At 56.3% G+C, this 27,427-nt stretch overlaps 2 protein-coding genes across 7 annotated transcripts in view; one reads left to right on the plus strand and one right to left on the minus strand.

The window, feature by feature from the left end:
* tp53bp1 (tumor protein p53 binding protein, 1) overlaps positions 1-27,427 on the minus strand; it is a 77,336-nt gene that overhangs the window by 18,349 nt on the left and 31,560 nt on the right. For 3 of the 6 annotated variants that reach the window (XM_060853962.1, XM_060853964.1, XM_060853960.1), the window contains 9 exons: positions 26,462-26,676; positions 22,380-23,832; positions 20,128-20,244; positions 18,648-18,857; positions 15,488-15,536; positions 11,582-11,674; positions 3,539-4,112; positions 2,495-2,647; positions 854-1,143 (listed from right to left, as the gene is read on the minus strand). In XM_060853962.1, the coding sequence (XP_060709945.1) occupies positions 854-1,143; positions 2,495-2,647; positions 3,539-4,112; positions 11,582-11,674; positions 15,488-15,536; positions 18,648-18,857; positions 20,128-20,244; positions 22,380-23,832; positions 26,462-26,676 (3,154 nt within the window). The remainder of the gene's footprint in view (positions 1-853; positions 1,144-2,494; positions 2,648-3,538; positions 4,113-11,581; positions 11,675-15,487; positions 15,537-18,647; positions 18,858-20,127; positions 20,245-22,379; positions 23,833-26,461; positions 26,677-27,427) is intronic. The other 3 variants (XM_060853961.1, XM_060853963.1, XM_060853965.1) reach the window with 3 other exon arrangements.
* LOC132834864 (large ribosomal subunit protein eL42-like) lies at positions 12,122-12,486 on the plus strand. Its single transcript, XM_060853966.1, has one exon. The coding sequence runs from the start codon at positions 12,122-12,124 to the stop codon at positions 12,440-12,442; it is 321 nt and encodes a 106-aa protein (XP_060709949.1). The 3' UTR covers positions 12,443-12,486.

Consider the following 27,427-nt stretch of genomic DNA (forward strand, 5'->3'; position numbering starts at 1 on the left):
TAGAGATACAACCGCCCGAGCTCCCTGGATCACTGGGCTGTCTCACTGCAGCTACACAGAGTGAAGGAGAACACACACACACAGACGGCCCACATCAGGTCAGCCTTTTAATTTGCTGCATAAAAATACCTGTAAACAGTAGGGGGGCAATCAATTCCTTAGTCAGCTCACAATAAACCACCTGTAAAGGGAACATCAGAACGACCCCCAACAGAAGCAGCTGCAACAAACAATTCCCAGAGATACCACAATGTGGCAGCAGTGAGTCACAGTCAGCCACGATTCCCCTGTCCTGGGAGTGTTTGATGGGGACAGTGTAGAGGACGCAATTTCTGTATCCAACCCCATGCTGGCCCTGTCCCTGGGAGTGTTTGATTGGGGGACAATGTAGAGGGAGCTTTACTCTGTATCTACCCCATGTTGTCCCTGTCCTGGGAGTGTTTGATGGGGACAGTGTAGAGGGAGCTTTACTCTGTATCTAACCCTGTGCTGTCCCTGTCCCTGGGAGTGTTTGATGGGGACAGTGTAGAGGGAGCTTAACTCTGTATCTACCCCATGTTGTCCCTGTCTTGGGAGTGTTTGATTGTGGGGCAGTGTAGAGGGAGCTTAACTCTGTACCTAACCCTGTGCTGTCCCTGTCCTGGGAGTGTTTGATGGGGACAGTGTAGAGGGAGCTTTACTCTGTATCTACCCCGTGCTGTCCCTGTCCTGGGAGTGTTTGATTGGGGGACAATGTAGAGGGAGCTTTACTCTGTATCTAACCCCGTGCTGTTGCTGTCCTGGGAGTGTTTGATTGGGGGGCAGTGTAGAGGTAGCTTTACTCTGTATCTAACCCTGTGCTGTTGGCTCCTACCTCAGTTTGGAGTGGATCCCTCTGCCACTGGGCACCACAAACTCTCGAGGGTCTGGACCCCCGTTCCTCCCCCGGGTGATGGTGGAACCTCTCCCCCGTTCTGGACCGGCAGTGCCCGGCCCCAAGCTGCTGCTGCTACTGGTCCCACTCGACGCTCGAAGTAAACTGGAGGCCTTGGAGGAGAAGGAGCTGATATCGCCCAGATCCCCAGAGGTCATGGAGCCCGTGGCCCGAGATGGAGACACCTCGTTCTCATATTCCCGACACTCCACCACAGGATCCTCACTCTCCTAAAGGAACAAAACACAGACAGAAAGGAAAGGGCACTCGGTGTGAAATCTCCAAGGCTCCAGCTTTATCCACACCCGTCAGCCATTAGTGACACACAGTCACTCTGGAGTGAACACAGACACGAGTGTGAGCCCCAAACTGGAGCCTTCATAACACGTTGGCATTTCCAGTCTGATACCGAGGGAGCGCCGCACTGTCGGAGGGTCAGCGCCGAGGGAGTGCCGCACTGTCAGAGGGTCAGCGCCGAGGGAGTGCCGCACTGTCAGAGGGTCAGAGCCGAGTGCCGCACTGTCGGAGGGTCAGAGCCAAGTGCCGTACTGTCGGAGGGTCAGTACTGAGGGAGTGCCACACTGTCGGAGGGTCAGCGCCGAGGGAGTGCCGCACTGTTGGAGGGTCAGCACCGCACTGTCGGAGGGTCAGCACCGCACTGTCGGAGAGTCAGCGCACTGTCGGAGAGTCAGCGCCAAGGGAGCGCCGTACTGTCAGAGGGTCAGTGCCGAGGGAGCGCCGCACTGTCGGAGGGTCAGTGCCGCACTGTCGGAGGGTCAGTGCCGAGGGAGCGCCGCACTGTCAGAGGGTCAGCGCCAAGAGAGTACCGCACTGTCAGAGGGTCAGCGCCGAGGGAGCGCCGCACTGTCAGAGGGTCAGTGCCGAGGGAGCGCTGCACTGTCGGAGGGTCAGTGCCGAGGGAGCGCCGCACTGTCGGAGGGTCAGCGCCAAGAGAGTACCGCACTGTCAGAAGGTCAGTGCCGAGGGAGCGCCGCACTGTCGGAGGGTCAGCGCCAAGAGAGTACCGCACTGTCAGAGGGTCAGTGCCGAGGGAGCGCCGCACTGTCAGAGGGTCAGTGCCGAGGGAGCGCCGCACTGTCAGAGGGTCAGTGCCGAGGGAGCGCCGCACTGTCAGAGGGTCAGTGCCGAGGGAGCGCCGCACTGTCAGAGGGTCAGTGCCGAGGGAGCGCCGCACTGTCAGAGGGTCAGTGCCGAGGGAGCGCCGCACTGTCAGAGGGTCAGTGCCGAGGGAGCGCCGCACTGTCAGAGGGTCAGTGCCGAGGGAGCGCCGCACTGTCAGAGGGTCAGTGCCGAGGGAGCGCCGCACTGTCAGAGGGTCAGTGCCGAGGGAGCGCCGCACTGTCAGAGGGTCAGTGCCGAGGGAGCGCCGCACTGTCAGAGGGTCAGCGCCAAGAGAGTGCCGCACTGTCGGAGGGTCAGTGCCGAGGGAGCGCCGCACTGTCGGAGGGTCAGTGCCGAGGGAGCGCCGCACTGTCGGAGGGTCAGTGCTGAGGGAGTGCTGCACTGTCGGAAGGTACTTGGATCCTCTTCATTCCCACGCACTCCCCGATGGGTAGGTACCTCAGTTACTTTGCGTTCCACCTCTTTCCCATCGACGTAGTACACGTCAGTGATTATCCGGGTCAGCATCGTGCGCACCTCCCGGATCGTCCGGACGTGTCTTCGCAGGAGCCGGCCAGGGGGAGGCGCTGGCAGCTCAAACTCCTCGTCCTCCTTTGGTGATGTTTCCATGGAAACAAACACAAGCAACAGCCTGTTAGAAAGAGTCAGGTGGGAGCCTTCCCCACATGGCGAAACCAGCTCTCAGGCCCAGGTTACAGCAGGAGCATGTGGGGGAGGGGTCAGGGGGAGTTGAGGAGTGGGTTGGGGAGGGGGAGGGGTAGGGTGGGAGGAGGGAGAGGAGGATTGGAGCCTGTGGAGAGGGGGTGAGGATGAGGGGGTGAGGATGAGGGGGTGAGGGGCGAGAGGGTGCGGGGGGGACGAGAGAGTGTGAGGTGAGACGGTGAGGGGGTGTTGGGGGTGTGAGTGTGAGGGGGTGGGGGTGTGAGGGGGTGGGGGGTGCAGGGGTGCGGGAGGAAGGAGTGCGGGGCGAGGGATGCGGGAGGAGGTGGGGGAGGGGTTGAGAGGATGAGGGGTTGAGGTGAGAGGATGTGGGGTTGGGGTTGGGGTTGGGGTGTGAGGGAGAGGGTGTGGGGGTGTGGGGGTGTGAGTGTGAGGGGGTGGGGGTGTGAGGGGGTGGGGGATGCAGGGGTGCGGGAGGGGGTGCGGGGGGAAGGAGTGCGGGGCGAGGGGTGCGGGAGAGGGTGCGGCGGGAAGGAGTGCGGGGCGAGGCGTGCGGGGCGAGCGGCGTGGGAGGAGGTGGGGGAGGGGTTGAGAGGATGAGGGGTTGGGGTTGGGGTTGGGGTTGGGGTTGGGGTTGGGGTGTGAGGGAGAGGGTGTGGGGGTGAGCAGGTGGGATATGAGGGAAAGGGTGTTGGGTTGAGAGGATGTGCTGTTGAGGGTGGTGTTGAGGGTGGGGATGAAGGAGGCGGTGAGGGGTTGGGATGAGTGTGGTGTATGGGAGTGAGGGGGTGGGACGGTGAGGGAGGGGCCGCTGGGCCTTACCTGGCTGTGGAAGGAGTCTGTATCCCGATCCTCCGGCCCTGCGTTGCTGTGGAAGGACGTGCTCCTCGATCTCATCTGGGGTTTCTCGGCCGAGGCCTCAGTCTGCACCATGGCGTCTTGGCACGGCCTCTTGCTGCCCTCTCCCAGTCTGGGGGACTCACTGCCAGCCGTCTGAGTGGCAACGTGTGAGAGCAAGATGGTGCCCACCACCTCCTCTTGCCCCTCGCCCTTGGGGCACCTCCCCGGGGTCTCGCTGACCTCCACAGTCCTGTCCGAGGTGCTCTTCCTCCAGCTACTGGGCGGCCCTTGGGCACAGCTCACCACGTCCAGCTCCATGGCCTCGTCCTCGCTCTCTCCGGCACTCCCAGCTGACCGTTTGCCAACACTCGATCCGGGCATGGATTCCTCCGGAGTTTCCTCAACCTCCTCTTCCTCGGCGTGTCCCGGTCGGATCTGGGGCAGCACACAGTGACGCCAAACCAGTGGCTTCAACCGCGGCTGGCGTAGCCAAGCTTTGGGGTCTTCATGGGGCTCGCCCACCCCCTCCTCGCCCTGGAGACCATGAGGCGTACTTCTGGACAACAGAACCCGCAAAAAAAGAAAACAAAAAGGCCAAACTTCAGAAAGGAACCCACTTGGTTCAGCCAGCCCTCAGTGACCCAACAAGGGAACCCTCTCGAGTGAGCGGGAGGATAACCAGAGGAAATCTAATTCCCAGAAAGCATCAGCCACGAGGGGCAGAGTGGCCTACTCACACCACCATGCCCCTCCAGGAGATAGTCACTGTGTCTGGGAGCGGTTTGGAGAAATATTTTGACTCAGCAAGTTGTGGGAAAGCCCTGCATGATAGGGAGCTACAAGCCGGAACATTCCGGAACACACAGGTATGAATAATGTGTGAGGCTCTGAGAGCGCGGGAGGGAGCTAAACAGAAGGTCTCATTCAAAGAGCCAGCAGAGGCCTGAATGGGCTGAATGGTCCCTCCACGTGTTGCTGTGATTCTGGCAGTCCGAGCAGTGCGTTAGCTACACGATACAGCAAGAATCCTCAACCCTGCTCCCAATCCAGCAGCAACACCGCCCACTGTGTAAACACAAAGACGTTAGGAGGTCAGGGGACTATCTGACACTCCCCCTTCAAACTCAGACATGACGAGTGGCTCGTTCAGACTCCCCAGGGTAAAGCCCTGCGGGTAAATCAACCGTGTCAATATTCCAGGAGATCAGGCTCACTTCAGGAAACATCCTGCATTTCAGTTTCACCCAATCCCTGATGGAGTGCCACTCCCCAGTTCCCCACTCTTCACCAGACAGTAAGGGGGTTCCAGTCCCTCTCTGAGTCTCACTCACAATCCGTACCTCAAACAGGTGACTGACAGAGTCAAGGTGTTTGAAATGTTAACAGGGTTCTGGGAGACAGGATGTAGAGAACTCAGTGGGGAACAGGGAAGGAAAATGGAACGTAGGTCTTTACCTCAAAGGGAGGGTTTGCTGAAATTATACAGGGCACTGATCAGGGCATAGTGAGAATAATGTGAGCAGTCATGGGCCCCTTATCTCAGGAGATGACGTACTGGTATTTGAGACCATCCACAGAAGATACACTAGGCTGACAGCAGGGACAGTCTAATGAGGACAGGTTAGACTTGAACATACTGCAGTACAGCTACACATCTGTAGGAGGCAGCGCTGAGATCTACAGACAGGGATTTGCAGTTTATGACTGGACTGGGCAGGGTCCAGGAAATATTCCCCCTTCAATTATTTTAATTTAATCCTTCACTTCTTTCAAAGTTAAAACACAAAACTGCAGGACAAATCCTAACGGCAGACAAGCATGAGAGGGGTTTGACAGCACACCAGCTCAGAGCCGCTGGGGCAGTAGCCAGTGTGTGGCTCAGGGAGCGACTGCAGGCTGTGCCAGGGGGGAGTAGGCAGTGAGGTTGAGGTACACGCACAGTGAGGTACACGCACAGTGGAGACGGGAAGGGATGGCTGTGCCTGCATGTGATCCTCTATCCCATCACTCACCAGCGAAACGTCACAAACACTGGCACCGACTGCAGCCGTGAGCAACTCTCAACCCTCCCCTCGCCCCCTTCCACCCCTACCCAGCCTGACATTGAAATATATCCCTTCTGTGTCAGGCTCGGTTAAACTCCCTCCCTAATAGCAATTCTTTTAAAAAGTGATGCCCGTCCCAAACTGGACAATGGTTTAGATTAGATTCCTGTTTAGATTAGACTCCCTACAGTGTGGAAACAGGCCCTTCGGCCCAACCAGTCCACACCGACCCTCCGAAGAGTGACCCACCCAGAACCATTTCCCTCTGACTAAGGCACCTAACACTATGGGCAATTTAGCATGGCCAATTCACCTAACCTGCACATCTTCAGACTGTGGGAGGAAACCCACACAGACACTGGGAGAATGTGTAAACTCCACACAGACAGTTGGCTGAGGCTGGAATCGAACCTGGGACCCTGGTGCTGTGAGGCAGCAGTGCTAACCACTGAGCCAACTTGCCACCCCTAGTGACCCAGAATTGGCGATCAACAATGGTTTAGTGGTCACCATTAAACGCTTCATTCTAGATTTTCATTGCATTCACATTCCGCTGTCTGCCACAGTGGGATTAGAACTCAAGGGGCACTGAAGAGGGAGAGAGAGGATAAACGCTGCTGAAGTCAATGTCCTGGGAATAAACATGAACAGAATCTGGGTCAGTCCTGGACTGAGTTCCACACTCCGGATAACGGGGTAAGCTACAGAGCCAATGAAAACATGCTACGTTTGCTCATCTCTCCAATCTGATTCTGAAATGTACAAGTGTGTAGCAACATTGTGATGGGGGATTCTGTGTCATTGCAATGGAGGAGTGAACTGAGACTGTACAGGCACCTTTCTATTCAAAATTAAAAAGGAACAGAAAAACTTGATTTACCAAAAAAAGACAAGCTTTTTCTGTTTTCTACAGAGTGTGCAGCAACCCACAGCACAGTGTTCTGTTACAGCGCCTTCCACAATAAACTTACTCTCAAACCGAGCAGTCAAGTGTTGCATAGCAACGCCACTCATTTGACCTAGAATGCTTCCAAAGTCTGGATTGAACTGCCTGTGAATTTATTTTTAAATTAAACACTGCAGCTCCTGAGCTGACACCTTTGCAATGAACGAAATCACACCTCACCAAAAACCGCACCTTTTTAATCAACGCTTTCTCCATTTAACACACTCCAAACCTCTGCTCAGTCTCTGACCTTAGACAGTCAGGATTCTGCCCACTCACACCAGTCCCCATTCACTCATCGACCCCCCCCCCCACTTGACCAAGTCTGGTGAATATTTGAATTGGGAGTTCTCCCTCTGGCTTTCAAATCTTTCCGATGGTCTCACCTCCCCAGCTCTACCCTACTCCAGTCTTATCTCTACACTCCTTGAATTCTGGTTTCTTTCCCATCTCCCCCTGTTTAATCCCCCCCCACCCACCCACCAGCGGCCATGCCCCTCCTCCGAACTCTGCACTTTTACCACACTGATGTCCTGATCCCTTAAACACAAACAGAACAGCCGGCAGAAATTCGGCAGGTCTGGCATCATCTGCGGAGCGAGAAAGCAGAGTTAGATGTTTGGAGTACAGCCTGACTTTGTCTCTCATCTGACTGGACCTGAAACATTTATTCTGCTTTCTCTCTCCACGGATGTTGCCAGGCCTGCTGAGTTTCTCCAGCTATTTCTGTTTCAGATCTCCAGCATCTGGAGTTCTTTGTTGACTCATACAGCACAGAAACAGGCCCTTCGGTCCAACTCATCTGCGCTGACCAGATAACCCAACCTAGTCCCATTTGCCAGCACTTGGCCCATATCGCTCTAAACCCTTCCTACTCATACCCATCCAGATGCCTTTAAAATGTTCTAATTGTACCAGCCTCCACCACTTCCTCTGACAGCTCATACCACACACTTACCAGCCTCTGCGTGAAAAGTTGCCCCTTAGGTCTCTTCTATAAATTTCCCCTCTCAATCTAAACCTATGCCCTCTAGTTCTGGACTTCCCACCCCAGGGAAAAGACCTTGTCTGTTTACCCTATCCATGCCCCTCATGATTTTATAAACCTCTATAAAGGTCATCCCTCAGCCTCTAAAGCTCCAGGGAAAACAGCCCCAGGCTATTCAACCTCTCCCTGGAGCTCAAACCCTCCAACCCTGGCAACATCCTTGTAAATCCCTGTTGTATTTTAGTGTCCTGATACCATTCTCTGTGGCTGTGCCTCAGATTTTTGCTCATGGTTCCTACAAAGCTCTGTAATATTTTAAAATGTTACATACACACAACGACAGCTGTGTGTCGGGTGGGTAGATGCTGGCCCATGACAGTTAGAAAGGTACAATCGAGTGCCACTCTAGGGTCTGAACATGAAAGATCCAGACTGGCACTGCCCCCCACAGTACGGGGGTGTGCGACACTGTCAGCAGTGCCATCATTTGGATGACTGGTGTAAACAGAAGTCCAGCGTTCCCTCTCTGGGTCTGGGTCTGGGTGTGTGTGTGTGTGTGTGTGTGTGTGTGTGTGTGTGTGTGTGTGTGTGTGTGTGTGTGTGTGTGTGTGTAGGATCAAGTCTGGGGCTGGTAAGTGGTGTTGAAAGAACCTTGACCCCCTTTCTCCCCCCCCCCGCCCCATCCCTTTCCTGAACACCCCCGCCACCCGACTCCCAGTGTCCCTGGACTCTCGTCACTCCAACAACATGACACTTTTGACTGTGGGATCTTGCTGTGCTCAAACTGGCCCGACGTTACAGCAGCGAGCTTCTGTGAACTAACTCACTGAACCGACACAGTGCAGAATGCCATTCTGCCCATCGTGGCCACACCTGCCCTTCGAACCAGCGTCAATCTCTGCCGCTGCACTCCCAACCTCACCACCACCCTAAAACCCCACTCCCCCCACACAAACCCCACTCCCCCCCAAACCCCACTCCCCCCTGCCCCCACACCCACTCCCCCCACACCCCACACAACCCACTCCCCCCCACACCCCCCCCAAACCCCACTCACCCCACACAACCCACTCCCCCCACACCCCACTACCCCCACACACCCCCAAAACCCACCTACCCGACTCCCACTCCCCCCACGCCTCCCTCAATCCCCCCAAAACCCACTCCCCCCAATCCCCACTACCCCCAATCCCCTCACCCCCCACAATCCGCAACCCCACCACCCAATCCCCACCCCCACACACACCCCCATCCCCGTCGCCAACCCCCCCCACACACACACACACACCCAACCCCCCCCACACACACACCCAATCCCCACACACACCCCCATTCCCCGCCCCCAACCCTCCCACACACACCCCCCGATCCCCACCCCCAACCCCCTCACACACACACACACCCCCGATCCCCGCCCCCAACCCCCTCACACACACACACACACCCCCGATCCCCGCCCCCAACCCCCTCACACACACACACACCCCCGATCCCCGCCCCCAACCCCCTCACACACACACACACACCCCCGATCCCCGCCCCCAACCCCCTCACACACACACACACCCCCGATCCCCGCCCCCAACCCCCTCACACACACACACACCCCCGATCCCCGCCCCCAACCCCCAACCCCCTCACACACACACACACCCCCGATCCCCGCCCCCAACCCCCTCACACACACACACCCCCGATCCCCGCCCCCAACCCCCTCACACACACACACCCCCGATCCCCGCCCCCAACCCCCTCACACACACACACCCCCGATCCCCGCCCCCAACCCCTTCACACACACACACCCCCGATCCCCGCCCCAAAACCCCTCACACACACCCCCGATCCTCGCCCCCAACCCCCCCCACAACACCCCCCGAACCCCGCCCACACCCCGCCCCCCCCCAATCCCCCCGCCTCGCCCGGCCCCGACCCCCCCAATCCCCACCCCTAATCCCACCCACCCCACTACCCCCCGCCTCGCCCGGCCCCGACCCCCCCAATCCCCACCCCTAATCCCACCCTCCCCACTACCCCCCGCCTCCACCCTCCCCACACCCACCCCCCCCACTACCCCCCGCCTCCACCCTCCCCACACCCACCCCCCCACTCTCCCCGCCTCCACCCTCCCCACACCCACCCCCCCACTCTCCCCGCCTCCACCCTCCCCACACCCACCCCCCCACTCTCCCTCGCCCCCACCCTCCCCACACCCACCCCCCCACTCTCCCCGCCTCCACCCTCCCCACACCCACCCCCCCACTCTCCCCCCCCGCCTCCACCCTCCCCACACCCACCCCCCCACTCTCCCCGCCTCCACCCTCCCCACACCCACCCCCCCACTCTCCCCACACCCACCCCCCCACTCTCCCCCACACCCAACCCCCCCCACAACACCCCCCGATCCCCGCCCACACCCCGCCCCCCCAATCCCCCCGCCTCGCCCGGCCCCGACCCCCCCAATCCCCACCCCTAATCCCACCCTCCCCACTACCCCCCGCCTCGCCCGGCCCCGACCCCCCCAATCCCCACCCCTAATCCCACCCTCCCCACTACCCCCCACCTCCACCCTCCCCACACCCACCCCCCCACTCTCCCCACCTCCACCCTCCCCACACCCACCCCCCCACTCTCCCCACCTCCCCACCCCCCACCCCCCCACTCTCCCCACCTCCCCACCCTCCCCACACCCACCCCCCCACTCTCCCCACCTCCACCCTCCCCACACCCACCCCCCCACTCTCCCCACCTCCACCCTCCCCACACCCACCCCCCCACTCTCCCCACCTCCACCCTCCCCACACCCACCCCCCCACTCTCCCCACCTCCACCCTCCCCACACCCACCCCCCCACTCTCCCCACCTCCACCCTCCCCACACCCACCCCCCCACTCTCCCCACCTCCACCCTCCCCACACCCACCCCCCCACTCTCCCCACCTCCACCCTCCCCACACCCACCCCCCCACTCTCCCCACCTCCACCCTCCCCACACCCACCCCCCCACTCTCCCCACCTCCACCCTCCCCACACCCACCCCCCCACTCTCCCCACCTCCACCCTCCCCACACCCACCCCCCCACTCTCCCCACCTCCACCCTCCCCACACCCACCCCCCCACTCTCCCCACCTCCACCCTCCCCACACCCCCACTCTCCCCACCTCCACCCTCCCCACACCCACCCCCCCACTCTCCCCACCTCCACCCTCCCCACACCCACCCCCCCACTCTCCCCACCTCCACCCCCCATCCCCACTCTCCTCACATCCACCCCCCTCCCCAACCCCACCCTCTCCACACCCACCCCCCAATCCCCAATCCCCACACCCCCACACCCCACCCCCACACCCCACCCCCACACCCCCACCCCCACACACCCACCCCCACACCCCCCCTCTCCCCTCCACCCTCCCCTAAACCCCACTGCGCTCCCTCCCCTCCCCAAACCCTTCTCTTCCCCCCCCCCAAACCCCACTGCACTCCCCCTCCCCCAAACCCCACTGCGCTCACCCCTCTCCCCAAACCCTTCTATTCTCCCCCCTCTCCCCAAACCCCACTGCGCTCCCCCTCCCCCAAACCCCACTGCGCTCCCCCCTCTCCCCAAACCCCATTTCCTTGCGCGTTTGTTTTACCCAAATTGCCACCCCACATCCTCTCGAAAACGTTTGCTGCTGCCGCCTGAGATGACGATGGGCACTACACAAATGCAACCTGTTGTTGTACAGCTGGCGAGAAGCCTCGGTGCTGGGAGCCGAACCATGACCCAACACGGACTGTGCCGCCCCCCCCCCCCCCCCCCGTGTCTTCCCAACAGTGCACCAACCCCAGCCTTGGCGATAACAACCAGGGCCTTACCATCCTGGACCAGTCCAGTCAGAATGTAGCCCGTGAGGGTTCACTGCAGGTGGGCATGCCGGAATGTTCCTTGGCCTGGGTTCTAGGCTGGAGGAATGTGCTGAGTAGATACGCCCTTCTTCCCGGCAATGCCACCACCACCCCCTTCCCCCCACACTCACACCCATGTCAACAAAGTCAAAGCAGATTACCTGAGCAGGCCCATGGTCTCCTCCTGCTCTTGTGCCTCTGTTTCCCGCCTCACCTCACAGACCCGACTGAACACCGACTGGCTCTTAACCACACTGCGGGGAGAGAAAGGAGCACTGGTTAGAGTCCTGCCAACCATCACCAGTCCCCCCCCCACACTTCAGGCGACCAACCCAACCAGCTCACTGCTGTAACCGTGCTCCAGACACAGCGAGAGGACATTCCGCCCATCTCCCGAGGGCCAGCCCTCGACTGAGCCACAACCTCGCTATGAGCAGGCGGTGGATTCAAGTCGTTTAGGGTGGCTCAGTGGTTAGCACTGCTGCCTCTCAGCGCCAGGGACCTGGGTTCAATTCCAGCCTCAAGCGACTGTCTGTGTGGAGTTTGCACGTTCTCCCCGTGTCTGTGTAGGTTTCCTCCGGGTGCTCCGGTTTCCTCCCACAGTCCAAAGATGTGCAGGTCAGGGTGGATTGGCAACCTGCTCAAATCAGGGAGCCCTGGCTGACAGGAGTAAGCTCTGTGCCTGGGGCCAAGACGACAAGATGGTCAACGTACCAAACACCCGGAGGACGTACTGCAAGAAATGTCACAGGCACCAGCCTCATCAGCTTACCCAGTACAAGAAAGGAAAGGATTCCTTGTACGCACAGGGTAAGAGGCGTTATGACAGGAAGCAGAGTGGTTATGGTGGACAGACAAAGCCCATATTTCGAAAAAAGGCTAAGACCACAAAGAAGATTGTGCTGAGATTGACAATTAGGCTCCACACATTCCAATCAAAGAGAATGCTGGCTATCAAGCGATGCAAACACTTTGAGCTGGGAGGAGACAAGAAGAGGAAGGGCCAAGTCACCCAGTTCTAAGCTGCATTCTTGGTGTTCTTTAAGAGTACAAATTCACAATAAAAATTACTGCAAGTTAAGAAAAAAAATAAACAGGAGTAATAGAGGCTCTGCCCACTCTGAGGGAGCTGGATTAGTGTCAAGGATTCGCCACATGTCAATAAAGGGTAACTTGGTGACAGGATACCAGCCTCTGAGTTACAGAGATAGGGTAAGGGGGTGGGTCTGGGTTAGATGCTCTTTAACAGGTCAGTGTGGACTCGATGGGCCAAATGGCCTGCCTCTACACTATAGGAATTGTATGACTCTAACAGAACAGAATGCAGAACACATGGTTACAACTACAAAGTGCAGAGAAAGATCAACTCTAATATATGATTCGGCTGCTCACTGATATTGTGCTAAATGGGGAAAATAATCTACTTCCACAGACACATGTCTGCTTCCTAATGCTCTGGGAGATGGTGAAATCTCAATCAAATTTGGAATTAAATTAAAAACAAAACTAGGTCTGAGACTGACCAGGTCACACTGTCGGGTAAAAAATGAGGTCTGCAGATGCTGGAGATCAGAGCTGAAAATGTGTTGCTGGTTAAAGCACAGCAGGTCAGGCAGCATCCAAGGAACAGGAAATTCGACGTTTCGGGCCAGAGCCCTTCATCAGGAATGAGGAGAGTGTGCCAGGCAGGCTAAGATAAAAGGTAGGGAGGAGGGACTTGGGGGAGGGGCGATGGAGATGTGATAGGTGGAAGGAGGTCAAGGTGAGGGTGATAGGTCGGAGTGGGGTGGGGGCGGAGAGGTCAGGAAGAAGATTGCAGGTTAGGAGGGCGGTGCTGAGTTGAGGAACTCGGATTTCTCCAGTTTCCTCATTTCCCCTCCCCCCACCTTGTCTCAGTCGGTTCCCTCAACTCAGCACCGCCCTCCTAACCTGCAATCTTCTTCCTGACCTCTCCGCCCCCACCCCACTCCAGCCTATCACCCTCACCTTGACCTCCTTCCACCTATCACATCTCCATCGCCCCTCCCCCAAGTCCCTCCTCCCTACCTTTTATCTTAGCCAGCTTGGCTACTCTCTCTCATTCCTGATGAAGGGCTTATGCCCGAAACGTCGAATTCCCTGTTCCTTGGATGCTGCCTAACCTGCTGTGCTTTAACCAGCAACACATTTTCAACAGGTCACACTGTCAATTGCTTTAACAAACCTACCTGGCACACTAATTCCCATGCCACCCCCTTAGGGAAGGTGGTCTGTCAGCCCTCCCCCTGGTCTGGCCCACGTGTGTGACTCCACGCTCCACCCCACCCCCCAGCGATGGGGGTTATTCTTAACTGGCCTCTGCAGTGGCCTACAGAGCCAATCGTTCCAGGTGCATCTAGGAACAGGCAACAGATGCTGGCCTGGACTGTAACACAGCCGCAAGAGGAAGGTACAATGACTGAGGCCAATAACCAGTCCCGGAGTGAACTTCCGGAACACGAGGACCGGGGAGCAGAGGGATGGCGCCTGTTTACAGTCTTGGTTTAACCACACTTGGATGACAGAATGCAATTCCAGCCTCTAAATAATTCAAAACATCTTCAGGTACTGGTGAACGTCAAAAACACATCGACAAAAGGGACGGCAGAGAACTGACAGGGTTTCACCAAACAGCTCTTCAACATCACGGAAGGGTGTTTGATAGGGCACATGGAGATACGAGGTTTCCACTTGAGGGAAACAACCAAACTCGGGTCTGTAACTATCGGTCCACATCAGAACCGGGAGCAGGAGTAGGCCAGCTGTCCCCTCCAACCTGCTCCACCATTCCATAAGATCATGGCTGAGCCTTTTCCTGGGCTCAGCTCCACTTACCCGCCCGCTCACCGTAACCCTAAATTCCTTCACTGTTCAAACATCTTTACCTTAAAAACATTGAGTAGGGTAGCTTCACTGGGCGGGGAATTCCACAGATTCCCAACTCTCTGGATGAAGAAGTTCCCCCTCAACTCAGTCCTAAATCCGCTCCCTCTTAATCTGAGGCTATGCCCCCTAGTTCTAGTTTCCCCCACCAGTGACCTCCCTGTTTCTCTGTTCCCTCCTTAAATTTGTGTTTCTATAAGACTCTGGGTCCCCCCCCCCCATTCTTCTGAATTCCGATGAATATAATCCCAGTCTACTCAATCTCGCCTCATAAGCCCCCCCACCCCTCAACTCTGGAATCAACTTGGTGAACCTCCTCTGCACCCCCTCCAGTGCTGGTACATCCTTTCTCACGTAACGAGATCAAAACTGCACAAAGTACTCCAGGTGTGGCCTCACCAGCACCCTGTACAGAATAACCTCCCTATTTTTGAACTCCATCCCTCTACTAATAAAGGACAATATTCTTAATTACCTGCTGCACCAACGTATTTCTGGTGATTCAGAAAAATAAATCCAAGCGGGGAACTGAGACGGACATCATCCAGAGAAATGGGAATGAGTGTTGCCCCCAGGGAGTAGATTAGATTCCCTACAATGCGGAAACAGGCCCTTCGGCCCATCCAGTCTACACCAACCCTCCGAAGAGTAACCCACCCAGAACCATTTCCCCTCTGACTAATGATATGGGCAATTTAGCATGGCCAATTCACCCTGACCCGCACATCTTTGGAGTTTAGAGTGCAGGAGGAAACCCACCCAGCCAAAGGGAGAGTGTGTGGAGTTTGCACAGTCACCTGAGGCTGGAATCGAACCTGGGACCCTGGTGCTGTGAGGCAGCAGTGCTAACCACTGAGCCACCGTGCCGCCCTGTAGTCAAGGGGAATTGCATTGATGTATTGAGGTGGGGTGGAGAGGGGCGGATAAACACACAGGGGAATACAGAAACGTGAGGTTTGAAGCTGGAGCAGAGATTAGATGGGCAGAGTGGCCTGTTCCCACATCCTGGGTGAGAAAAGGGCAACGTGTAAAAGGCTGTCACAAACTCAAAGCAGCTAGCACGCTGGCTTTGTGTAAACGCGGCGCTGGAACAATGATCAGGCCAAAATTAACCAAACGGTGCTTACACAGCACTGCGGTGAGAGATTAAAGAAGGGCACAGTTACCTGGCAACAGCTTCAGCAGCAGATGTCGGCGCTCCTGCCAGAAGGGGCTCTGCAAGGAGAAGAATAGAGCAAATATTATTCAGAACAGAGAATGCAATCAGCCAGTCTGGAACCGAACACAAACTCAGGGAGGGGGGGGGGGGAGGGGGAGGCTGAGAGAAAGAGAGAGAGGCAGAGAGAGAGAGAGAGACACAGAGAGAGAGAAGGGGGGAAGAACAGGGAGAGAAGGGGGGGGGGGAGAGAGAGAGAGTGAAGGGGGGAGATGGAGGGAGGGGGAGAAGGGGGGAGGGGGCGAAGGGGGGAGGGGAGAGGGAGAGCGAGAGGGGAGAGGGAGAGCGAGAGGGGAGAAGGAGAGCGAGAGGGGAGAGAGAGAGGGGAGAGAGAGGGGGAGAGGGAGAGGGAGAGCGAGAGGGGAGAGGGAGAGCGAGAGGGGAGAGGGAGAGCGAGAGGGGAGAGGGAGAGGGGAGAGAGAGGGGGAGAGGGAGAGGGAGAGCGAGAGGGGAGAGGGAGAGCGAGAGGGGAGAGGGAGAGCGAGAGGGGAGAGGGAGAGCGAGAGGGGAGAGGGAGAGCGAGAGGGGAGAGGGAGAGCGAGAGGGGAGAAGGAGAGCGAGAGGGGAGAAGGAGAGCGAGAGGGGAGAAGGAGAGCGAGAGGGGAGAGAGAGAGGGGAGAGAGAGAGCGAGAGGGGAGAGGGAGAGGGAGAGCGAGGGGGGAGAGGGAGAGCAAGAGGGGAGAAGGAGAGCAAGAGGGGAGAAGGAGAGCGAGGGGGGAGAAGGAGAGCGAGGGGGGAGAAGGAGAGCGAGGGGGGAGAAGGAGAGCGAGGGGGGAGAAGGAGAGCGAGGGGGGAGAAGGAGAGCGAGGGGGGAGAAGGAGAGCGAGGGGGGAGAAGGAGAGCGAGGGGGGAGAAGGAGAGCGAGGGGGGAGAAGGAGAGCGAGGGGGGAGAAGGAGAGCGAGGGGGGAGAAGGAGAGCGAGGGGGGAGAAGGAGAGCGAGGGGGGAGAAGGAGAGCGAGAGGGGAGAAGGAGAGCGAGAGGGGAGAAGGAGAGCGAGAGGGGAGAAGGAGAGCGAGGGGGGAGAAGGAGAGCGAGGGGGAGAAGGAGAGCGAGGGGGGAGAAGGAGAGCGAGGGGGGAGAAGGAGAGCGAGGGGGGAGAAGGAGAGCGAGGGGGGAGAAGGAGAGCGAGGGGGGGAGAAGGAGAGCGAGGGGGGAGAAGGAGAGCGAGGGGGGAGAAGGAGAGCGAGGGGGGAGAAGGAGAGCGAGGGGGGAGAAGGAGAGCGAGGGGGGAGAAGGAGAGCGAGGGGGGAGAAGGAGAGCGAGGGGGGAGAAGGAGAGCGAGGGGGGAGAAGGAGAGCGAGAGGGGAGAAGGAGAGCGAGGGGGGAGAAGGAGAGCGAGGGGGGAGAAGGAGAGCGAGGGGGGAGAAGGAGAGCGAGGGGGGAGAAGGAGAGCGAGGGGGAGAAGGAGAGCGAGGGGGGAGAAGGAGAGCGAGGGGGGAGAAGGAGAGCGAGGGGGGAGAAGGAGAGCGAGGGGGGAGAAGGAGAGCGAGGGGGGAGAAGGAGAGCGAGGGGGGAGAAGGAGAGCGAGGGGGGAGAAGGAGAGCGAGGGGGGAGAAGGAGAGCGAGGGGGGAGAAGGAGAGCGAGGGGGGAGAAGGAGAGCGAGGGGGAGAAGGAGAGGAGAGGGGAGAAGAGAGCGAGGGGGGAGAAGGAGAGCGAGAGGGGAGAAGGAGAGCGAGAGGGGAGAAGGAGAGCGAGAGGGGAGAGGGAGAGCGAGAGGGGAGAAGGAGAGCGAGAGGGGAGAGGGAGAGCGAGAGGGGAGAAGGAGAGCGAGAGGGGAGAGGGAGAGCGAGAGGGAGAGCGAGAGGGGAGAGAGAGAGCGAGAGGGAGAGCGAGAGGGGAGAGAGAGAGCGAGAAGGGAGAGGGAGTGGGGAGAGAGAGAGCGAGAGGGAGAGCGAGAGGGGAAAAGGGAGAAGGTGAGAGAGAGGGAGAAGGTGAGAATGAGAGAGAGAGAGAGAGCAAGGGAGAGAGAGAGAGAGAGAGCAGAGAGAAGGGGATCAGGGGAGAGAGAAAGAGGGGTTGAGAGAGGCATGGGGAGTGAGAGAGACCGGAGGGAGGGGAGTGGGGGCGAGGGGTGGAATCTGATCCAGTGTTCAGGCAGCACATGCACTTTCTGGAGGCCATTTACTCCGAATGCTACATCCTCATGGCCCCACGACCATTACCATGGCAACTGCCCTCCCTGCAGAGCACTGGGCCTTTCTCATGGGAGATGGTGTTAAAATGGATGGTAAAACATCACACCCAAACACCACAGTTCCATGTAAACGTGACAGCAGCTGCTCATCACTGAAGGGAGGGTGTTAAAGCCTTCACAACCCAGAGAGCAGGATTCACCTATGGAAGAGGTAGCTCAACCCTTTCAGTTCCTTCCTAAATTTCCACAAGTGTGCACACGCGTGTGCATGTGCACGCAAGCATGTGTGTATGGCTCTGTGTGCATGCATGTCTGTACACGTGCATGTCTGTACATGTGCATGTCTATGCAAACGTGTGTCTGAACATGCATGTACACATGTTTATGCCCAAGTTTCCCTGCAGAGTTTGGAGCAAGGATAGACTTGGGAAATCAGTGATGCCTACCACAGTCAAAAGGCCTCTGGTTCTCAGTTGATGATTGATTAGATTCGATTAGGTTCCCTACAGCGTGAAAACGGGCTATTTGACACAAAATGTCCACTCCAACCCTCCAAAGAGTCGCCCACCCAGTCCCATTCCCCTACCCTACATTTACCCCTGACTAATGCACCTAACATTATGGACAATTTAGCATGACCAATTCACCCTGACCTGCACACCTTTGGGTTGTGGGAGGAAACCGGAGCACCCGGAGGAAACCCACGCAGACACGGGGAAAATGTGCAAACTCCACATACACGGTCACCCGAGGCAGGAATTGAACCCAGGTCCCTGGCGCGGTGAGGCAGCAGTGCTAACCACTGAGCCACCGTGGCACCCAGTTGGTCAGCTGGGGTGCGGTGCCAAGAGTTCAGTGAGGAGGAATCAGTCAGGGCTCAGAGGATGTTCAGACGAGGGCGGGGTTGGGACGGGGAGATTAAAGTTGAACACGGGCGAGTTGATCAGCGCCCTGCCTCCTGCCCGTGGTCTTACTTTCGAGACTGAAGACGGCCGAGTGGTTACCGTCTTCCTGGACCGGAGTCTCCAGCTGCATCCTCAGACAGAGTTTACCATTGGCTGTGGCGGCTGACGGGGACTCTGGGCTGGCCGTTCCTCGTACACTTCCCTCTGCTGTAACATCACTGGTTGCCATGGCATTGTCAGGCGTGACATCTGTCGTTGCTATGGCACGGTCTTCAAGCTCTGAAGAGCAAAACAACAGACAAGAGGAATAGAAGGAGTAACTCTGTAGGATTTTAGCACCGAAATGGATGGAGGTTCCTCCTCATCCCTCATGGAGCTGTCTGTACCCAACACATTGCCCACTGGACCCCAAGATGCCTTTGTGCTAAAGCTTTCCAATAAACATCAGGAGATCAAACGCAGTTATCCACCGGCCTCAGCAACGCTCTCTCACTCTCTTGTGTCTGAGGCTCCAGTACCACGCCACAGACTCAAGCTTGGCACGCAGAGGAGCACTCCCAGTGCAGCGCTGAGGGAGTGCTGCACCGTCACAGACGTCAGATTGTCTTGTTGCCCCCTCAGGTGGGCAACACAGATCCCTTGGTCTGTGCTGAAGCTCAGCTGTTCTCCGCAGTGAAGATTAGAGTTTTGCTGGGAAAGCACAGCAGGTCAGGCAGCATCCGAGGAGCAGGAGAATTAACGTTTCAGGCATGAGCCCTTCAGCACCTCTCCATGGCCCTCAGCCATGCTTGAATGTTGAAATAGGCTGGAGGGGCTGAATGGTCTCCTCCATTTCCTTTTGCCCGAAACGACGATTTTTTTGCTCCTCAGATGCTGCCTGACCTGCTGTGCTTTTCCAGCACCACTCTAATCTTGACTCTAATCACCAGCATTTGCAGGACCCACTTCTGCCCTGTTCTCCACAGTGCCCTTCGTTACTATGGTAGGAGTTTCCTTTTGCAACAGACACCAGCATGGGTGACTCAGTGGTTAGCACTGCTGCCTCACAGCGTCAGGGACCCGGGTTCGATACCAGCCTCGGGCGACTGTCCGTGTGGAGTTTGCACATTCTCCCCGTATCTGTGGGGTTCCCTCAGGGTGACTGGCCGTGGGGAAATGCCCATAGTGTCCAGGGATGTGCAGGCTGGTGGGTTAGCCACAGTTAATGCGAGGTCACCGGGATATGGTGAGGGGCTGGGTCTGGGTGGGATGCTCTTTGGAGGGTCGGTGTGGACTTGATGGGCCAAATAGCCTCTTCCTGCACCCTGAAGGCTCTATGAGCTTTGAACCTAAGCACCATCAATACAAGATCCATCACCAATGAATCCAATCCGGACTTCAGGACAGACAGGAGTGAATTGGGGCTGAAGTGAATCCAATTAAAGGGGGAGGCCAGATATACTCGGGAGGGAGAGGGGATTAAAAACTGGGTGCTGCTGATTGGGCAGGTTGAAGGGAGAAGGCTCGAAGGGCCGAATGGATTGTAAATACTGCATCGCTGGGAACTTACCAATGGGAGTGCTGTGCCTGGGGCCTTGCTTCAAGGAACCAATGAGAGGCGGGGTACCACCAACGATCGGCTGGATAACATCGCCCTCCTTCGGTAACGTAAAATGGAAAGGAATTTCTGGAGGGGGGGGGCGGGGAAAGAGGGGAAAGACGAACATCCATAATTCGTTGTGTAAAAGGAGAACCACATCACCCGCAGCCTGTCACTGCCTCCCCAGCTGCAGCAGGTTTACCATCACTCCTCCTGATTGGAGGGGCCCTCGCCACACCCACACACGTACTCACCTACTCTTCCTTCCTTCTGGAAGTTTCCAACTGCCCCCTCCTGAAAGATTTCCAAAAGGCACGGCCTCAGTTTGTCCCCTCATTCTGCCCCTTTCCCACAGGGGAGCGCAGCTACAGGTGGGGAACCCTCACTCGACTCAGAAGCACTGAATTCTTACAGACACGGCTGGGACGGACACAATGGGCTGAATGGCCTCCTTCTGCACCCTCTGGACAGCAGGCTGAAATGGGGCCTACAGCTAGTGCACGAGGCCAGCTCCAAACAGATCGACTGCTTCCCCACCACTGGCTCTGCTCCCAGTTCCCTGGCTCCATTCCCTGGCCTGGCTCTACAATCCCGTGACAATCTCCAGCCGTTTCCCCATATCCCTGTCACTATCCGAAACAAATCCAACCTCTGGATGCCTCAACTGAAGCTGTCTCCACCACATTTCCACGCAGTGCAGTCCACACCCTACCCACCCACTTTGCTCACTGCATAGATCATGCCAGTGTCTGGGTCCATGTCTGTTTGATTTGATTTGATTTATTATTGTCCCATGTACCTAGATACAGTGAAAAGCTTTGTTTTTTCATGCAGTACAAGCAGATCATTCTCATACAAAGTGCATTAAGGAAATAGGTCAGAGCAAGGAATACAATGTTACAGACGCAAGGAAGGTGCACAGAGTGAGATGTCCCCTCAAAAGATTAATAACAGGGGGGAAGAAGCTGCTCTTGAATCTGTTAGTACGTGTGTTTAAACTTTTGTATTTTCCACCTGATGACAGAAGAGGTAACAAGAGATTATTACTGGGGTGGGTTGTGTAAACGAGAGAGAGAGTGTGAGAGAGAGTGAGAGAGGGAGGGTGAGAGGGAGGGTGAGAGGGAGGGTGAGAGGGAGGGTGAGAGGGAGGGTGAGAGGGAGGGTGAGAGGGAGGGTGAGAGGGAGGGTGAGAGTGTGGGAGAGTGTGTGTGTGGGACAGTGTGTGTGTGGGAGAGTGTGTCTTGGGGGGACAGAGTGTGTGTGTGTGTGCGCGCGTGCATGCGTGTGCGTGTGCGTGCGTGTGTGTGTGTGCGCGCGCGTGTGTGGATGTGAGTGAGAGTGGGGGAGGGTGAGAGAGAATGTGTGTGGGAGAGAGAGCGAGAGAGGGAGTGTGTTTGGGAGTGTGTGTGTGTGTGTGTGTGTGTGAGTGAGAGAGAGAGAGAGAGAGAGTGGGGGAGGGTGAGAGAGAATGTGTGTGGGAGAGCGAGAGAGTGTGCGCGTGTGTGGGAGAGTGTGTGTGGAAGTGTGTGGGGAGAGAGAGTGTGTGTGTGGGAAAGAGAGAGAGAGACAAGGAGGGGGAGAGCAAAGAGAGGTTTGAATGATCGTATTCCCCCCTTGCCCCTGCCTAGTCCGCACTCTCCAAGCACAGACTGCGTTTACCTCAGCTCCTCCCCAGCTTTCCCTACCTGGGGTGCTGCCCTCTGACCCCCTCCATCCAGCTGCTCTTCCTTCCACAGAACGTTGGCCTCCTCGACCACCCTGGTGTTTAAGACCCATCCGAAATAGGAACAGCAGGAGGCCACTCAGCCCCTCGAACCTGCTCCACCATTCAACAGGATCATGGCCCACCCAACACTCTTCACATCCATTTTCCTGCAATTTCCCAGTAATCCACAATTCCCCAACTCGCCCTTTAACATACACAGGGGACTCTGCCACCAAAGCTCTCTGCGGTACAACCTTAACATTTGCCCATCCCTAACTACCCTTGAACTGAGTGACTTGCTCAGCTCTTTCAGAGTCAGCCCCATTCGCGTGTTTGGAGTCATGTGTTGGCCAGACTGGGTAAAGAGGGCAGATTTCCCTCCCTGAGTGAACCCTGCAGGTTTCTAACCAGCTCCAATGGTGAGATTCTAAGGCCTGAGGATTACTGACCCAGAGGCTGTGCCAACCTCATTCACTATAGTATCAGCGCTCACGTGTCATCACTACAGCGTACCCACCACCAGAACTGTCCAGAAGGCTCTTGGCGGACTGCTCCGACTGTGGAACATCTGCAACTCCCGTGCTCCGGCTCTGCTCATCAGTTTCCACCTCCGGCTTCGGAGATCCTGTAATCGGACCAACGCCGCGGGGTTTTGGTAATTCCGTGGGCTCAAGTCGGTGGTTCTGTCCTCCCGGGTTACTCCCGTCGTGTCTCGGGCTCCGGCTGCTCACGTTCTTCGGATCCATCAGGGAGGCCCGATCTTTAGGCTGCACCTTCGGTTCGGCCTGATCTCCAGCCTGCACCTTGATGACCAGCTCTGCCTGGAGATGCTTCCCGGCCTCGGCCGTACCGACGGCCGGTGAAGGCGGCAGCTTGACGTCGGTGGGGCGAGCGCCGTGGTCTCCCGAAGACGCCCTGTGGAGTTTCTCCGACATCAGCGGGACCCCCGCCACCGGTTTCGGCCGCACCGTCACAACCAGCTCCTCGCCATCCTGCCGACTCCCGCCAATGGCCCCAAGGCTCCGGGAAACAGCAGCTGCCCCCTCGCCCTCCCTGCTTCGGAAACGTCCAGAACCTGGAACGGGAGGCTCCGGGGGCTCAGAACATTCCGGTTCAGCGGAACCTGGGGCCCTGGCCTCACTGGGACTCCCCTTTAATCCCGAGTCAGACGGAGCGTCCAGCTCCTGCTCCATCAGCTCCTCGTCCTCCTTTGGTCGCGGTGTCTTGCAGAGTGTCTCAGATTGAGCAGCTTCGAGGAGGAGGGTCACTCCTTGGACAGTCCCGCTGCCGTCCTCTTTGACAGTTCGTCTCACCTCGTGCCCCTCCTCTCTGGGAGCCCCGGGTCCACCCTCTGCCTCACCCGTCGACGTCTCCTCCACGGCGGCTCCTATCACCGGGAGGACGAGTTTGGGCGGGTCCCCGTGGGGAGAGCTGGGGTGAAGGAGGGGAGAGGGGGGTGACACTCTGCTCGATTGCTCAGATCTGCCGGGCGCCTCACCCACAGCTTGCTCTCCCACACTGTGTTTGACACCTGGCCCCTCGGCAGCACTATCCGAAGTATCTGTAACCGTGGCTCGATGGCTGGACTCTTGGCTCTCTCCCGTCAATTGGAGGTGAACGCTGTGGTTTCCCTCAGACTCTCCTTCCTCGGTGGGATCCTCACCAGCTCTTCCTTCGATCTGCGTGGCCTGGCTATCCTCCTCAGCCTGGGACTCGCTGTCGTCCGTCTCCATTGGCTGCAGGCGCTCGCTGGCCGACAGTCTCAGTTCGAAAGGCTCCCCGGCCCCATCGTCACGTTTCTTAAACCCCCTGAGGTGTGAGCTCCCAGCCCGTCCTCGGTCTTCCCTCTCCCCCATCGCCTCTCCGTCCTCGGGTATGCTAGAGGGGTTTCCCTTCAGATCCACAGCAGATGTGACCCCTCCACCATGGCTACTGCCTTCTCTCAGGCTGGGTGTGGGCACGAAAATATCCTTCAAAAAACAAAAACACTGCAGTTACTTTGTTGATCAGAGAAATCCGTAACTTGGACAAAATACAGCAACAAAAACACAACCATTCCGACAGAGAGTCACTGGATACGGAATGTTAACTCTACATCCCTCACATCCTCCTGTCTCAGAGACAATGCTGTCCCTTCTTCCTCCCTCCTGTTCCTTTATGCAATATCTATACATTAAACGAGGTATTTTATCCAAGTTACACACTAAACAAAAAAAAAGGACAAACTTCAGGTGCTGGAAATCAGAAAAAAAATAGAATCATTCTGAAAGAAGGATCACTGGACCCGAAAAGTTACCTCTATACTGTATCTCTCTCCACAGACACGGCCAGACCTGCTGAGTTCCTCCAGGAATGTCCATTCTTGTTTCTGATTTCCAGCATCCAAAGTTCTTTACTTTTTTTGTGCTTAGTGGTTAAATATTGCGTGTAATTCTGGTCCTTCCTATTGGAAGGATGTTGTGAAACTTGAAAGGGTTCAGAAAAGATTTACAAGGATGTTGCCAGGGTTGGAGGATTTGAGCTATAGGGAGAGGCTGAACAGGCTGGGGCTGTTTTCCCTGGAGCATCGGAGGCTGAGGGGTGACCTTATAGAGGTTTATAAAATTATGAGGGGCATAGATAGGGTAAATAGACAAAGTCTTTTCCCTGGGGTAGGGGAATCCAGAACGAGAGGGCATAGGTTTAGGGTGAGAGGGGAAAGATATAAAAGAGACCTAAGGGGCAATGTTTCCACGCTGAGGTGGTACGTGCATGGAATGAGCTGCCAGACGAAGTGGTGGAGGCTGGTACAATTACAGCATTTAAAAGGCATCTGGATGGGTATATGAATAGGAAGGGTTTGGAGGGATATGGGCTGGGTGCTGGCAGGTGGGACTAGATTGGGTTGGGATATCTGGTCAGCATGGACGAGTTGGGCCGAAGGGTCTGTTTCCATGCTGTACATTATGACTAACTTGGATAAAATATCATGTTTGATATACAGAAAGGAACAGGAGGGAACAAGGAGGGGACAGCATAGTCTCAGAGGCAGGAGGATGTGAGGGATTGGAGTTCAGAATGCAGGTTAAAACAGCACTACCCAACAGCGACAGTGCTGCTCTGTCAGTTATGCCATCATTCAGCTAAAGTGTACCAACTTCTGAAATGTCCCTGGGGACTTGGTTAAAAAAGAATCCCAATCTCAAAAAAATAGCAGGGAGTTTTACCCAAATGTCATGACAAATATTTATCCATCATCCCGCATCCAAAACAAGCTCATACGATGAGTGCTGAGTCATTATAGCACAGACAAAGACCATTTGACCCATTGTGTCTGTGCTAGCCCACCTGGGCAGCAATTCATGTCAAAAGCAAAGATTAATTTCCTCACTGACAGGAAGGGGGCTCCCTTGTGCGATTTGGTTGCCATGTTACAATAGGAACTACATTTTTATTTTTTAAATTAAAAAACACATGTACACTCAACCCATCAAGCAACAAAAATCTCATCATTCCAAGATTTGGAAGCGCCAACAGAACTTGGAATCAAATTGACTGCAATTCGCCCACTATTAATGCTGGATAAATGATGTTCAAAGAGGCTGGATCAGTTAGATCTACGGAGTTTACAAGAATGAGGGGAATCTCAGAAGAATCCTATAAACATCTGACAGGACTAGACAGGGTAAACACACAAAGGATGGTCCTGGTGACCAGAGTGTCGAGGATCAGGGGTGTCTCCCTCACGATAGGGGTTCGGACTAAGATAGGGGTAGGTTATTCCAGACTGAGATGAGGAGAACCTTCTGCCCAGACAGGGTGAGCCTGTGGAATTCACTGCCACAGCCAGCAATGGAGACCGAAAAAACAGAACATTTTCAAAAATGAGTTAGATATTGTTCTTGAGTTTAAAGGGGTCAATGGGTATGGGGGAGAAAGTAGGAAAAGGGTACTGCGATTGCACAATCAGCCAGGGTCATGCTGAATGGTGGGGCAGAATCGAGGGGCCGAATATCCTCCTCCTGCTTCCTTATTGGTGTGTAAACCGACGAGGGATTTGGGGCCAATGAGGGGTGTCCTGTGAACTGGTCATCACCACAAACCGTTGGGACAACTCGTAGCCATTTCACCACCAGCTACCTGAAAACAGAGCGTCACAGTGGTTAGCACGGACGCCTCACGGCGCCGGTGACCCAGGTTCGAGTCCAGCCTCGGGTCACTATCAGTGTGGAGTTTGCACATTCTCCCCGTGTCTGTGTGGGTTGCTCTGGGTTCCTCTCACAGTCAAAGATTGTGCAGGTTAGGTGGGTTAGCCATGGGAAACGCAGTGATAGGATAGGGGAGCGGTGTCTGGGTGGGATGCTCTGTGCAGACTCAGTGGGCCGAATGGCCTGCCCCCACACTGCAGGAATTCGATTTGATCACAACAACCCCGTCAGAGTCGGGGGGGCTTCCTGCATTTCTGCCCCAGATACAACCTCAACCCTCCGTAAAAACAGTTATTTGACCAAGTGGCTTTTTACAGTCAAACTTATGATCCTGAGACATCACCGATCTCTCTGCAGCTCAACAGGGGGCCACAGAGCTTTGTAAAACCCTGAACAATCCCCGATCACTTACATGGGAGAGGTCTGGCAGTGAAGGCACAGGGAGCAGCTGTCCAGCTGTGAATGCAGGAATGCTGTCAGATACTGGGGTCGATGCCTGTGGAGTTCGGAGGGGAGCGCGCTCAGTCTGCTCCACCGGCTGGTCCATTTCCATTGGCTCCTCCTCCTCACATGGAGCTTTCCCTGATTGGCTGGTAAGTGGTACGGAGGTGTCCATTGGCTCCTCTGCTGGAACAGAATCACAGAAAACATTTCTCTCAGCTGGACGCTTACACCCTTGCACATTTCTATTTCCTCCTCGGAATTTGGAACAATGGCAGTTTTTATTTTAGATCGCTCAAAGTAAAACACACTTCATCATGGATACCATTTCATCTGATCCAGCATCTATCTAACCCTGTGCTGTCCCTGTCCTAGGAGTGTTTGATGGGGACAGTGTAGAGAGAGCTTTACTCTGTATCTAACCCTGTGCTGTCCCTGTCCTAGGAGTGTTTGATGGGGACAGTGTAGAGAGAGCTTTACTCTGTTTCTAACCCTGTGCTGTCCCTGTCCTGGGAGTGTTTGATGGGGGACAGTGTAGAGGGAGCTTTACTCTGTATCTAACCTCGTGCGGTCCCTGTCCTGGGAGTGGTTGATGGGGACAGCGTAGAGAGAGCTTTACTCTGCATCTAACCCCGTGCTGTCCCTGTCCTGGGAGCTTTTGATGGGGACAATGTAGAGAGAGCTTTACTCTGTATCTAACCTCGTGCGGGCCCTGTCCTGGGAGTGTTTGATGGGGACAGTGTAGAGGGAGCGCTACTCTGTATCTAACCCCTGTGCTATCCCTGTCCTGGGAGTGTTTGATGGGGACAGCGTAGAGAGAGCTTTACTTTCAACTTAAAAGAGTTGAGGGAGCTGTCACTCTGTGTCCTTTGTAACAAAGTGCATCACCTCACACTTCTCCATGTTTGATTTTATCTGTCTACTATCCACCCACTCG

Source organism: Hemiscyllium ocellatum, chromosome 42 (genome assembly GCF_020745735.1).
Source record: "Hemiscyllium ocellatum isolate sHemOce1 chromosome 42, sHemOce1.pat.X.cur, whole genome shotgun sequence".
Lineage (NCBI taxonomy): Eukaryota > Metazoa > Chordata > Chondrichthyes > Orectolobiformes > Hemiscylliidae > Hemiscyllium > Hemiscyllium ocellatum.

Excerpts from the sequence above, each read along its gene's own strand:
- LOC132834864 (XM_060853966.1), top strand. The coding sequence starts at position 12,122 with ATGGTCAACGTACCAAACACCCGGAGGACGTACTGCAAGAAATGTCAC.